Raw genomic sequence first — 15,569 nt, forward strand, 5'->3', positions numbered from 1 at the left:
TTCTTTCTGGGTTCCTGTCTTGCAAATTCGAAAATGAAATCCACAGATGGGTTGAGTGAGTGTAAGAGTAGGATTTATTAAAGAATAGAAACAGGGACAGTACTCTCAAGAGTGGGAGAGAGACTCCATTGCAGGTTTTCCCCCTGGATTTGCTAGTCTAAGGATTTAATATAATTAGCACTTGGGTCAATGCTATTGGTCCAAATTCATGCTAATCAGGGTTTGAAAAACTACTTATGCTAATTAGAGATTGGAAAGGCACTAACACTATTGGTTAGCCCTGCAATCCCATTCAGGTCTGCCTCACTTCTGTTTTCCTGCTGCTTATCAGAAATTAAGGGGTTGAGGTCAGCAGATTGTGCAGGGATTTAGGGGTTCTGGAGCTGCCGCACTGCATTGAGTGGGCTTCTACAGCAGGCCTCCACACCATGCTCAGGCCTGACTACTGTGGGGTGACAGGTTGGATGGCTCTGGCTCTCCTGGGAGCTGGCCCACTGCCAGCATGGTGGCCTCTGCACAACTGAGGTTCAGCTCTGAAGGACTGAAGTGGGAGCTCCTGGCCTGTGCTCCAGCCAATGCAGACTACTGTGTGCCACTCTACCACTCCATTGTCATTTCTTGGCTGGGATTATTGGGCTGGTTCTGTGGCAGGTGGTCCACATCAATTTTATCATAGTATGATGTCTGATGGGGGAAAGGATAAGAAACCAATAAAGTTAGAAATCTTTTATTAATATTATTTTTAATTTTTTTAGTTGTAGGTGGACACAGTACCTTTTTTTTTTTTTTTTTTTTTTTTAATGTGGTGCTGAGGATCAAACCCAGTGCCTAAACGCTCTACCACTGAGCCACAGTCCCAGCCCAAGTTAGAAATCTTTAAAAGCCAAAACGGCCAAAACTGTTACAATGACGAGCATTCATATTTCTTTTTTTTAATATTTATTTTTTAGTTGTAGTTGGACACAATATCTTTATTTTATTTGTTTATTTTTATGTGGTGCTGAGGATCGAACCTAGGGCCTCACACATGGTAGGCGAGTGCTCTACCACTGAGCCACAACTCCAGGCCTCATTTTTCTTTAGAGAACATTTTTTAGAAACTAAGCTTATTTCTAGAACAAAAGCATATCTTCAATTTAAACTTTGAACTAAACTCTTGGAATTTAGGTAATTATGCAGCTTTAATGGATACTAGAAGATGCTAAATGTTGTGTAAATCCATTATAAACCATAGAATGGAAAAATGTCAGGCAACCAGGACTTCATGGTCCCATCTTACCCTAGAGAGAGAACTGGTGGTTTTTCCAACATTACCACAAAACTACCTACTTTGAAAGCCTGTGGCAGTGGGGGGGAATGGAATAGGATGATATTTTGGGTAGGATGAGTAATGAAATGAAGGACACCTTTCATCTTGGAGAGTAATTCAGCCCTCAACATCTCCTTGGGCTGGCCATGGTTTTGCAATAACAGCAGGCTTCTGATTAATATTAGATGCATTTTCACTAAAAGAAAAATATAAATTCTCTTTCAAAAAAGTCTTTCTTCTAAGGTTAATCCATCATTGTGCCATTAATACTTCATTACATATTTAATCTGGACTGCATCCTAAGTATTTAAATTGATATTTTTAAATCTCAAAGAAAATCTGTGTAATACATTTATTTTGGATATGTTCATACAGTTTGTGAAATGGAAAGTTGGGGAAAGCTCTGCACTTTTCATGATTATGCACCTTGAAGTTGAGACACTAGATTTCTCTATGACATCCAAGAATTGAGAGCAACAAGAAAATACCATTCCTAGACACTCACTGCATGTCAAAATGAGAGATTTTCATTGGAATGATGACCAGAGATGATCAGTGGGTACCATAGAAATAATTACAGTATTATTTTTACAGATCTGTTCTCAACAGGGTAACTTTGGGTTTTAGTTTTCTATGGCTGCATAAAAAAACCACCTCAAAATTTAATGACTTTATTAATTTTTCCATATATATATATATATATATAAATTTCAAATATATATTTAAAACATATATTTAAAAATATCATGTTTTACATGATAAATAGATAATTTTGTCAATTAAAAAACCTAGGGGCTTTAAAACAGCAATCATTTTATTTGTTCACAATTCTGTTGGAAATTCTTTTGACTGTTTGGCATTGAATGCGGTCATTCATATGACCACATTCAATTGTCAAATCAGCTGGAGGATGGGCTCACCGGGGGTGCTGGACAGTTTGATCTGGGATGTCCTGATTTCATTCTTGTATCTGACATCTCAGCTGGAAGTGGTGGAATAGTTAGATACTGTCCAAGATCCACCCACCCCATACCCTTGGTCTCTCCAGCAAAGTAACCAGATCTTTTTTCTATGCTGATTCAAGGATCTAGGAAAGTACAGGTACAAACTGTATATATCTTCAGGCCCAGCCACAAAAGCTACATCACATTCTAATAGTCAGAGTCTGTCACTGGACAACACAGTGTTAAGGAAAGAAGAAATAGTTTCCATCTCTTGAAGAGGGAAGTCACATGATGTTAAGCATCTTGGTATGTACTTCTTGACGTGTGTATTTTTTATAACATGTCTATCTAAATCTTTTGCCCATTTTTAAAATGGCATTGTGTTTGCATTCTTACTATTAACTAGTAAAAAAATCTTTATCCTGGTTAAAAAGTCCTTTATCACAAGTGTTTTGCACATATTTTCTCAATTTATGCCTTGACTTTTCATACATTCATTTACAATTTTTAGGAGGTACATTTTATCAACTTTTTCTTTTATAGTTCATGCTTTTAGTATCTTTTCTAAGAAATCTTTACCTAATCCTAAATTACAAAGATTTTCCCCCTTTGCAGAGGAGGATAGACTTTGAAGATGATGTAAGATTTAGTAGAAAGTTCAGTTTTTCGTGGGCCAGGTGCACACCAATAATCCCAGCGGCTCAGGAGGCTGCGGCAAGAGAATCGAGAGGTCAAAGACAGCCTCAGTAAAAGCGAGGCACTAAGCAATTCAGTGAGACCCCTGTCTCTAAATAAAATACAAAATAGGGCTGGGGATGTGGCTCAATGGTTGAGTGCCCCTGAGTTCATCCCCAGTACCAAAAAAAAAAAAAAAAGTTCATTTTTTTCCCGTGGATATCTGTTGCAGTGCCTTTCCTCCTCTTAATTACCTGGGCTTCCGTTTATTCGTGCAAGCATGGCTGTAGTCAAAGAGATGGGCAATAATAAGCACTGATGGAAAAATTGGAGTCCTCATATATTGGTGGTGGGAATGTAAAATGGTGCAGCCAAACAGTTTGATATTTCCTCCAAAAGTTAAATATAGAGTTGTACTGAGACCCAACCATTCTACTCTTAGATATATATCTGAGAGAATTGAACTATGTGTTCGCACAAAACTGTTCATGAATGGTCATAGCATCATTATTTGTAATAGCCAGAATTGTCCCAAAGCCTATCAGCTGGTGAATGGATAAACAAAATTATGTACATCCATATTGTAGAATTTCATTCAAGCACAAAAAAGAAATGAAGCACTGATACATGCTACAAATGAAACAACAGTGAAAACACTAAGAACTCAGACACAGAAAGTTACATATGATTTTATTCATAAACAGAATAAGTAATTCCATAGAAACTGAAATAATGTATCATGTGCCTGAGAACATTAATCTAGAGTAAGTTTCTTCGAGGCATATTTTAGTAAAAACTTCCGTGTTAAAAAGCATTAGAGTATCTAGGCAAAAACAAATCCATGACTTTTACATAATAAGGGGAATAAAAATTATATTGTTACACTAATAGCTTATTCTCATGCTTTATGCCATGAGAAAATAGAATGCATAATTAAGACATCAAGGGAAGAACATTGGGATCCAAGGATTTTATATCCTGCAAAACTGACTTTCAAGTATAAAGAACACAGAAAGCAGCTGTTAACATGAAAGAACTCAGAAAATATCTTTACCAGGAAATCTCTCTAAGAAATTTAAAGAATGAGGTTCAGGTAACCAAGATAACTAGAGATTATAGATAACAATGGCTATATATATATGATCTGGCAATGAAGATAGAATAAACCAATAACAAAAAAAGGATTAAGGATATGCCTCAGTGGTAGAACACTTAGTGAGCATGAACAAGACCCTGGTTTCCTCACCAGCATTGAAAAAAAAATTTTTGAGATGGGGTTTCACTGTGTTGCCATGAGCTGGCCTTCAATTCAATTCTTGCCTCAGTTTCCTGAGTAACTGGGAATACATATGTGTGCCATTGTGCTAGCTATATTAGATGGTATATTTTAAAGTAGATTTCTGAACTATTCTGTTCTGTTTATCTAGTATGTTTGTTTGATGCAAATGTATTGTCTTGATTACTATTGCTACATAATACATTTTATATTAGATATTATATCTTCTAATTTTGTTCTTTAAGCTGTTTTGTCTGTTTCTATATAAATTTTGGAGTCTGATTAATTTATGCAAAAACTCTGCTAGGATTTTGACTGGGACTAGGTGGAACCTATAGGTCAAACTGGGGAAAGCTGAAATCTTAAAAATATTGAATCTTCTCATTCAAACTCTCCATTTATTCAGGTCTTCTTTGTGGTTTCAGTTTACAAATATTTTACACATTTTGTTAGGTTTACCTCTAAGAATTTTGTGGTTTTGAGGCTGTTGTAAATGGCAGTGTTTTAAATTCCAATTTCAACTGTTTGTTCTTTTATATAGAAATATAACAGACTTTTTATTGACCTTGTATCCTATAACCTTATACACTCATTTATTAATTTTAGTAAAACTAATTTTTAGATTATTTGGTATTTCTCATGTAGACAATCATGTCATCTTTAAATAACTGTTATTTCTTTTTTTTTTTTTTCAGTCTATGCCTTTTAAATTTTTTCTTGGTTATTATCTGGCCAAAAGTAAAATGTTGAGTGGAAGTGGTAAGAGAACATCATTATGGAAGGAAGCATTCATCTTTTGCCATTAAGTGTGATCTTAGTTATAAGTTTTCATAGATGTCTTTTGTTAAGTTTTAGAAGTTCCTTATATTCTTATTTTGCTGAGATTTTTATTGTGAGTGGATGTTCAATTTTGTTAGATGATTTTTCTCCATTTCCTAAAATTATATTTCATTTGGTCTTTTGACATGTGAATTACATTGATTGATTTTTCAAAATTTGAAATAACCTTGCATTCCTAGGATAAACCCCATTTGGTCATGGTATACTATCATTATTGTATATGTTTGGTTTGGATTTGCTGGTATTTTAAGATTTTTGCTTCTATATTCACAATATTATTGGTCTTATGGTTGGCTTTAAAAATTTTGTTGGGATGCATTCCTTCCTTTTATGTTCTGGAAGAATTTTTTGTCGAGTGTATTATTCATTACACCATAAATCTTAGGTGGAATTCATTAGTGAAGCCATCTAGTCCTGGAGATTTAGTAGAAATCTGGTCCTGGAGTTTTCCTGTGTAGGAAGCTTTTTAACTACAATTACAATTTCTTTTATGGATTTTGAACTATTAAGCTAACATTTCCTCTTGAATGAGCTTTGACATTTTATATCTTTAAAAGAGTTTGCTTATTTTACCCAAGTTGTCCAATTATTGTTGTTCGTAATATTCTGTTATTATGCCTTTAGTTTCTGTGGGGTCTGTATTGATGTCCCCATTTATATTGCTGATATTGATAATTTGTATCTTTCTTTTTTTGCTTTATCATTGTAGATGGAGATTTATCAATTGTATTGGTTTTTTTTAAACAGCTTTTGGGTTTACCCGTTTTTCTCTGTTTTTAATTTTGTTGATTTCTCCTCTAATCTTTCTTAATTCTGTGATTTCTGTTATCTTTAAGGTTTAATTTGCTTTAAGTAATTCTTTTAGTTTGCTCATACTCTTGCATCCCAATGAATGCCCTTGCTTTTCACCCCTGCAGCCAATCTCACAAAGGTCACTATGATCTCCTAATTATCAATGACATCATCCCAGTTGTCATTTAGTTAGCTGCTACTTCAGTATTTGAGTCTTTTTTCTATGTACATTCATTTATATCCTAATTCTACAAGGTGTTTGAGAATCTGCTTCTTAATTTTCTATTTGTTCTGAGTGAGCAGAACTAACTTTTCTTGGGATGGGGTACTAGGGACTGAGCCACATCCACAGCCCTACTTTGTATTTTATTTAGAGACAGGGTCTCACTGAGTTGCTTAGCTTTGAACTCAGGATCCTCCTGCCTCAGCTCAGCCTCCTGAGCCACTGGAGCCACCATGCCCAGCCATAATAATAATTATAACTGTTGTTATTGTTGTTGTTGTTATTATTGGTGCTGGGGATTGAATCCAGGGCCTTAGTGCATGGAAAGCAAGCACTCTACTGAGCTCTATCCCCAGCCCCTTAGAATTACTTTTGATTGAGAATTGGCTACTGTTTCCAGTGCAGATTTCTAACACCTTTGTCTTTTTCTTCTTTCCTCAATTCCATAAAGTTCCTCATCATGTATAATGAGGAATTTACCCACAATCCTATCACCCAAAGGTAGGCAAATCATTAGTATATATCATCCCATAAAAACAGACACATATACCCTTTTCCAACAAGAATGTGATTAAAACATTAATTACTGCTTTGTAAACTTTCTCCTAGATATCATCTAGATATATCATCATTCTAAATATAATTTACATTTGTCTTTGAATATATCATATATTTTCATATGTGTGTAAAGGTATGATTATATATATTTATAATTTCTGGAGAGACTTTCAAACATATAGCAATAAGAATATTAATATATAAACCCCCATGTATGTTACTGTCAGCTGTAATGCTTATCAACTCAGGAACTATACTGTTTCTACTCTACACTGATCCACTTCAACCCTCTGCTATATTATATTGAAGTGAAGCCTAGATACAACCTTTCTTACATTTATGTACATTTGTAATGATTGTAAGGTATCTGAGGATGTGACATTATTTATATACTTAGAAAGTCCTTTTTTAAAGATACTTCTAATTTTTCTACTTCCTCCTTTTTAATTTTTAAATATTTTATTATTTACTTATTTTTGGCAGACCTGGGAATTAAACCCAGAGCCCTATTATCCCTGAGCTATGTCCCAACCCTGTTGTTGCCCAGGTCCCATGCTTTCGACAATGGATTCGGGGTCGCTCTGCGTGAATTGGACTGGCGACAAAAGACCACACAAACGCAAAATACCTTTTTCTGGGGTCAGGGACGGCTCTGTGGCCTCAAGGGTCAGCTCCCGCTGAGGCTGCAGGAGGAGCATGGGAGGCAAGAGGCAAGAGAATGAGCGCACCCCGAACCGGGTATTTATTAGGGGAAGGCTTTGGATAGAATATTCCACCCAAATAAGGCAAGGTATTGTGTTTCAACAAACAGGGGGGTGTAACCCGGTTCCACTGGGTGACGCCCAATCCCGAGCTGCATTTCCCTGCCCAGGGAAGGAAAGGCCCGCTTACTTTGCACTGCCTTGGATGCCAGTTCCACACCCCCATTACTCAAGGTTAAGGGGGCGTGCTCAGCTCCTGTTCAGGGAGGTCCCTACACCTAGTGGCTTTTATTTTTATTATTCAAATTATGACACTATAAATGCCACCACCACATTTTTAACTAATGAGGTATCTTTAACTTTCTTACATCACTTTTATGTAATTTCTTATTTTTATTCTTACAACATTCTTTAAGGTAGTAAGAATATATTATATTATTCCCCATTTCATATACAAGAACTTTTGAACCCAGTGGCAAACTATTGGCAAACAGTAGAGTAAGAACTAAAACCTAATTTTTAAAAATCTTGTTTGTTCATTTTAAACTAAGCCATCCAAACTTAATTATTTATAAAAGTAACACATGTATATGGTAGAATAACTGCTTTAAAACACTCTATATAAATACTAATTGACTACCTAATAAGTATCAGACACTGTGCCAGATGCTTTCCTGTTTATTCTTCATATAAATACTGTAAAATAAGTGTCTAATTTTACATACAAGGGATGGAGACTCAAAGAAGTTAAATGGCTTTCTTATCATTATACCACTAATAAATCTGGGTTCTTGCCCCTAAGTTTATTGCTGTTTCCATTTTCTCCTATATTATTATTTCAAGGACTATGCCCTTTTTCTTAAAAAAGCAAAAGTGACTTTTTGAACCTGTGCTTTTAGCCAATTCCTTGTATTCAAAGATATACACATAATTTTCATGCCCAGCAACAGATTTATTTGTAACCTTGTATAACCAAGGTTCTGTGAATTGCTGTTGTGTGTGTATATAGTAAATGCTTTTTAAAAATAGAAAAAAAATCGGTAAAGTTATTTTTTAAATTTTTTTAGTTTTATTTTTTAGTTGTTGATAGACCCTTATTTATATGTGGTGCTGAGAATTGAACCCAATGCCTCACACATGCCAGGCAAGTATGCTACCGCTGACCCACAGACTCAGCCCCTTGGTAAGGTTTTTGATACCTTTTAGAATTTTATTGACTGGAACGTGCAAAGTATGGTGTCCTAATGGATTTAAATGGTATCCCACATGAATTATTTCTAGCAACTTAAAATGAAGTTAGGAAATTTTACAAATTAGGCAGTCAGTGATACAGAAGCAGAAATATTTGGCAGTGATAAAAATAATACTATGGGCTGGGGTTGTGGCTCAGTGGTAGAGCACTTGCCTAGCATGTGTGAGGCACTGGGTTCAATTCTCAGCACCATATATAAATAAATAAGGGCTGGGGATGTAGCTCAGCTGGTAGAGTGCTTGCCTCGCACGAACAGGCCCTGGGTTCAATCTCCAGCAACACACACACACACACACACACACACACACACCAAAATAAATAAATAAATAAATAAAATAAAGGTCCATCAACAATTTTTAAAATATTTTAAAAATACTGTTCTTCACATAGGCATGGTATTTTACAGATAACAGAGAGCTTTGTCATTTCATCAATACTTTGTAATATATTGAGTATCTACTATGTAGAAAGATCTGTTTTAGGTGTATAATAACAGTGAAGCAAACAGATTTCGGCCCTTCCTGCTATCACTAGAAACTAAATACTTAAAAAATCAGACAAGATATTTCCATAGTTCTTTTAAGAAACTATTCATTTTTTTCCCCACTAGCAAAGTTTGACAAAATTTTATTAGCAAATGTTTGTGGATTTTTTTTTTTCTGTTTTTCCTGGAAACCCCAACAATATACAAAAAATCAGTTAAGGATCCAGAAGTACAAAAATTCCTCTGAAAATAGAATGTAGTTATAGGGTAGAGGTGACAAGTATCAGCATATTGCCAGTAGTGGAAGAATGTGGTCTTGGCATTTGTCTGCTGGTAGGTTTTTGATTTAAAGGTTATCCTAAGAACATCCAAGAAACATAATACTTGTCCAAATGTTTCTATACAGTATCTAATAAGTCAGCAAAATGCTTTTAAGCAACATCCTTGCCCATTAGACATTTGATGTATTTTTTTTAAAAGTTCCAGAATGTATTTGGGAAATATCTATTTACATATCCAAATATTTAAAAACTTCTTCCAAAATTTAGATCCCTGTAATAAATTGCCTTTTAAAAAGTGCTGACATGTGGACAGTTAAATTGCCATATATGGTGACAATGGATGTTCTACATTTGTATTACCAAGAAAAATATTAGGTGAATGACACATGTAACCTTTTTCTAATCGGCAAATGAATAAAATGGAAAAGAAACAGATTGTTAATGTTAATAGTCTATTTTATTTAATAAAACATATCCAAAATGTAATTTCAACAAGGAGTTAATATAAAAACTTACTCATTTTTATTTCTTTGTATTGTTTCGCAGTAACACATTATTATTACTGGAGATTGAACACTGGGGCACTCAGCAGCTAAGCCACATATCAGCCCTATTTTGTGTTTAAAAGAGACAGGGTCTCACTGAGTTGCTGAGGGTGGTTTTTGAACTGCCATCCTCCTACCTCGGCCCCCTGAGCCCTTGGGATTACAGGCGTGCACTACGGCACCCGGCTGTTTCCCAGTAAGACATTATTGAATGATGTGTGTATAATATACTTACACCACACCTTAATTAGGACTAGCCACATTTTGAGTGCCTTTGGACAGTACAGTTCTATTACTTGCCAGCCCTCGGTCATTTTGTGAACCACTTGGAAGGCAAGAAAACCAGGCTATCATTGAAATGATGTCCCAGTGCTCCGAGGCGGTACACGCCATACATCATTACTTCCATCTTTTCGGGAATCAGTTCATTAGTACGGTTCAAAAACTCATCTACGGATTCCCCAAGGATGATACAGAAAACATAAATGCTCTCAGTGAGCTTCTGAAATGTTTACTACATCTTTTGTCAGGTGGGCCAAGATGGTGGTGCTCGTGGTGTTGAGATTGACCTCGATGTCGAACGTGGACTTGGTGAAACACAATTATTAAAGCCCAGGAAGTGCTCCCAATCCACACGTCTCAGCAGCGAACACCATTTTCCAGGCGTTGACCCTGCGCCCGGGTCGCGGCCGCCTGGGGTCCGGTCCCGACAGCCCCCGCGGCGCGCAGCTGGCGGCCGCCTGGGGTTGGGCCCCTCTAGCTGCGGGAGGCCGCGGAGGCCGCTTCTCGGTGGTGTGGGAGCTGGCCGGGTCTGACAGCGCGGTCCGCGGGGGTTGGGTCCCAACAGTGGAGGGAGGCGTGGCCAGAGCTCCGGGCGGCCCAGCTCCTGGCCAGCAAGAAGAGTAGAAATGAGCGCGTGCTTGCCACCGACGGCTCTGAAGTTGGCCAGACTTCAACATCGAGAACAAAGAATTTGAAATTGAGTTCTGCTTTTGTATTCAACCCTTGGCACGCATCCCTTATGTTAATTAGATTGGGTCCTTTATAAGGCTTTTAAAATTTTACTTATAATATTCATTTTAGTGTGTGTTTAATCAAAGAGTCTCTTTACTGTTTCCATCAATTTATAAGAATGAAAACTCCCCAGAGCCTTGACTTACACATATCACCTATGGAATTTATGAGAATACACCCTTTTCCCTGATATTACTGCAACTTTTTGGTCAAAACGTCAAATATGACATTTGAAGTCTTTCTTTTCTCTTATACTTATTGTTCTTAATATTGTGTATTAAGACAATATTGACAATGAAGAGTCTATTGGTCTCTATCTAGTCGTATTGATGTACACTCCTATGGAATATTTACATTGTATCAAAACTCTTGGCGTTTTGTTTGATCAATTTTTAACTACGTAAAGAACCTTTCATGTATTAATTGTATGCGACTTATGTATCCAGTGAACTACTTTATATGTTCTTTACAAAATTGATAACATTGAAACCTTTTTTCAAAATCTTTTGAAAAAGGGAAACATGAATTTTTATATTTCATTTTTTCCTCTTACTTTACAGATGCAACAGCTCGAAAGACAAGTTATTGATGCTGAACGGCAAGCAGAGAAAGCTTTTCAACAGGTAGAGTATTATTTTAGTTAAAATTTTTTTCCTGCCTCTCCTCAGATAAAGGTTGCTTTGAAATTTGTCATTCCTCTGCATTTTATCATTTTTACTTTTTGAGCTTGATCCATAAGAGAAAGTGGAAAAATCTAACCCTGTTTTGTCCACTAACAAAGTTTCAAGAGGAGAAAAGGCCTTGATTAGAAATTTTTTATCTCCTGAGAGGCATCAAATGTGACTTTTATGGTAATCCTAACCATAGTTAAATGTTATATAAAAATATGTGTATAACAATTTTATTCATAGTAATGAAGAGTTGTAAATCTCATGAATGCCTTATTATAGAGGAATGAATAAGTGAACTTTATCAACACCATGAGATAATCAAACAGTCATTAAAAATAATGTTACCCTGTAGTATGCTTTTTTTAAGTCCTTTGGTATAGACCGAGGAGAGGGATTGCTGGGTCAAATGGTGGTTCCATTCCCAATTTTCTAAGAAATCTCTATACTGCTTTCCATATAGGCTGCACCAATTTGTAGTCCCACCAGCTGTGTATGAGTGTACCTTTTCCCCCACATCCTTGCCAACACTTATTGTTGTTGGTATGCATAATAGCTGCCATTCTGACTAGAGTGAGATGAAATCTTAGAGTGGTTTTGATTTGCATTTCTCTAATTGCTAGTGATGATGAACATTTTTTCATATGTTTGTTGATTCATTGTACATCATCTTCTGAGAAGTGACTCTTCAGGTCCTTGGCCCATTCATTGATTGGGTTATTTGTTTTGTGGGTGTCTAGTTTTTTGAGTTCTTTATATACCCTAGTGATTAGTGCTTCATCTGATGTGTGAGGGGTAAAGATTTGCTCCCAAGATTTAGGCTCTCTATTCACCTCACAGATTGTTTCTTTTGTGGAGAAGAAATTTTTTAGTTTGAGTCCATCCCATTTATTGATTCTTGATTTTAATTCTTGTGCCACAGGACTCTTATTAAGGAAGTTGGGGCCTAATCCCACATGATGGAGATTAGGGCCTACTTTTTCTTCTATTAGACGCAGGGTCTCTGGTTTTATTCTTAGGTCCTTGATCCATTTTGAGTTGAGTTTTGTGCATGGTGAGAGATAGGGGTTTAATTTCATTTTGTTGCATATGGATTTCCAGTTTTCGCAGCATCATTTGTTGAAGAGGCTATCTTTTCTCCAATGCATGTTTTTGGTGCCTTTGTCTAATATAAGATAATTGTAATTTTGTGGGTTACTCTCTGTGTCCTCTATTCTGTACCATTGGTCTATCAGTCTGTTTTGGTGTCAATATCATTATTGCTCTGTAGTATAGTTTAAGGTCTGGTATAGTGATGCCACCTGCTTCACTCTTCCTGCCAAGGATTGCTTTAGCTATTCTGGGTCTCTTATTTTTTCAGATGAAATTCATAACTTCTTTTTCTATTTCTATGAGGAATGTCATTGGGATTTTGATCAGAATTGCACTAATCTGTCTATTGCTTTTGGAAGTATGGTCATTTTGATAATATTAATTCTGCCTATCCAAGAGCAAGGTAGATCTTTCCATCTTCTTAAGATTTTCTTTCATTTCTTTCTTTAGCATTCTGTAGTTTTCATTGTAGAGGTTTTTCACCTCTTTCATTGATTCCCTAGTATTTTATTTTATTTTTTTAAGGCTATTGTAAATGGGTAGTTTTCCTCATTTCCCTTTCTGAAGATTTGTTACTGATATACAGAAATGCTTTGATTTATGAATGTTGATTTTTATATCCTGCTATATTGCTGAATTCATTTACTAGATCTAGAGGTTTTCTGGTGGAACTACTTGGGTCTTCTAGGTATAATATCATATTGTCTGCAAATAGTGCTAATTTAAGTTCTTCTCTTTCTATATATATATCCCTTTAATTTCTTTCGTCTAATTGCTCTGGCCAGTGTTTCAGGAACTTTGTTAAATAGAAGTGGTGAAAGAGGGCATCCCTGTCTTGTTCCAGTTTTTAGAGGGAATGCCTTCAATTTTTCTCCATTTAGAATGATGTTGGCCTGGGGCTTAGCATAGATAGCCTTTATCATGTTAAGATATGTTCCTGTTATTCCTAGTTTTTCTAGTGTTTTGAACATAAAATGGTGCTGTATTTTGTCAAACGCTTTTTCTGCATCTATTGAGATGATCATATGATTCTTATCTTTAAGTCTATTGATGTGATGAATAACATTTATTGATTTCCATATGTTGAACTAAACTTGCATCCTGGGATGAATCCCACTTGATCATGGTGCATAATCTTTTTGATATGTTTTGTATTCGATTTGCTAGAATTTTATTGAGAATTCTTGCATCTATATTCACTAGAGATATTTTGATGTATCTTTGCCTGGTTTTGGAATCAGGGTGATATTGGCCTCATAGAACAAGTTTGGAAGCACTGCCTCTTTTTCTATTTCCTGAAATAAATTGAAGAATATTGGTATTAGTTCATTTTTAAAGGTCTTGTAGAATTCGGCTGTATATCCATCTGGTCCTGGGCTTTTCTTGGTTGGTAGACTTCTGATGGCACCTTCTATTTTGTTGTTTAAAATTGATCTGTTTAAATTGTGTATATCATCCTGATTCAAATTGGGGAAATCATATGATTCTAGAAATTGAAGACCCTAACTTTTAACAGAAGTTTATTTGAATTGTGGAATTAGGAATAAACTTTTTCTATATTTTTATACTTTCTAGTATTTTTTAGATTATTTTTAATGATGTTTTGATAAGTCGCTTAACCCTTTCTGGACCTTGCCAGCAGTAAAATGAGCACTTTGGATGGGCACATCCAGGTTTGAAGTTTATCTAGTGACCCTAAATCCATAGCTTCTCATTTTATAAAAATATATCTGCTGCATTTAGTTGAATCAAGAATTTCCAAAAGCTTAAATGCAAAATTCTTTCTTCCAAGAAGAGTATATTAAATTTCTTATGCTTCCTCTAAGTTTGTCATGTTTCTTTCTTCAAATCTTAGCACTATCAAATCTCCTTTCTACCTGTTAATTTTATACAATAAAGGCCTGAATTTTTTCTAAGTAAGCCCAATCTAATCTAATCCTTGATTTTCTTAATTATACTTGAAAAGAAACCTTAAGACTTTATTATGCAAAACTTCAGCCATATATAAGAGTAGAGAAAATAATGCAATGAACTCCCATGTCCAACTTCAACAATCAGTTTACACATGGCTTGTTTATATCTCTACCTACTTTCCCCTCCATCCACCTCCACACTGGATATTTTGAAGTAATCCCTCACACATTATATAATTGTATCCATGAATGAAATTTCAGCAACTAATATAAAAGTAAATGCTTTTTAAAAAATCAACCACATCATGTCAAAAAACTTGCCAATAATTCTTTTTTTAATATTTTTTTAGTTGTCAATGAACCTTTATTATTTAATTTATTTATATGTGGTGCTGAGAATCAAACTCAGTGCCTCAACACATGCTAGGCCAGCGCTCTACCACTGAGCCACAACCCCAATAATTCTTCAATACATCTGTCAAATTTTCTTATCATTGCTCCTATGTTTATTTTTAAATGACATACCATAAATTTATTTTTTAAATGACATACCATAGTTCACACACCATAAAATCTACTATTTCAAAGTGAACAATTCAGAGTGTTGTGCAATTATCATTTCTACCTAATTTAAAAATATTTCCATCATCTCAAAGGGAAATCTTGTGCCCATTAAGCATCCATTCTCTTTCCCCCCTCCCTGCCTCAAGGTCCTGGCAACAACCAATCTACTTTCTGTCTCTATGAATCTACCTATTCTGGATATTTCTTATGGATGGATTCATATAATATGTGATGTCTTGTGTCTTGCTTCCTTCCCTTAGCAGGATATTTTTGAAATTCATCCACATTGCAGCATGCATATCACGATTTAGCCCTGCATCTGTTGCCATCAATAGATGGGTTGTTTCAATCTTCTGGCTATTGTGACTAGTGCTGCCATGAACTGCATATACAAGCATTTGTCAAGTACCTGTTTTTAATTCTTTCATTTATATACTA

At 35.5% G+C, this 15,569-nt stretch overlaps 1 protein-coding gene across 1 annotated transcript in view; it reads left to right on the plus strand.

Moving 5' to 3' along the window:
- Positions 1–15,569, plus strand: part of Plekhh2 (pleckstrin homology, MyTH4 and FERM domain containing H2) — a 111,015-nt gene that overhangs the window by 21,458 nt on the left and 73,988 nt on the right. Inside the window, exon 3 of the mRNA XM_076833037.2 lies at positions 11,455–11,517. Within this exon, the coding sequence (XP_076689152.2) occupies positions 11,455–11,517 (63 nt within the window). The remainder of the gene's footprint in view (positions 1–11,454; positions 11,518–15,569) is intronic.

Source organism: Callospermophilus lateralis, chromosome 14, assembly GCF_048772815.1.
Source record: "Callospermophilus lateralis isolate mCalLat2 chromosome 14, mCalLat2.hap1, whole genome shotgun sequence".
In the NCBI taxonomy this organism is placed as follows: domain Eukaryota; kingdom Metazoa; phylum Chordata; class Mammalia; order Rodentia; family Sciuridae; genus Callospermophilus; species Callospermophilus lateralis.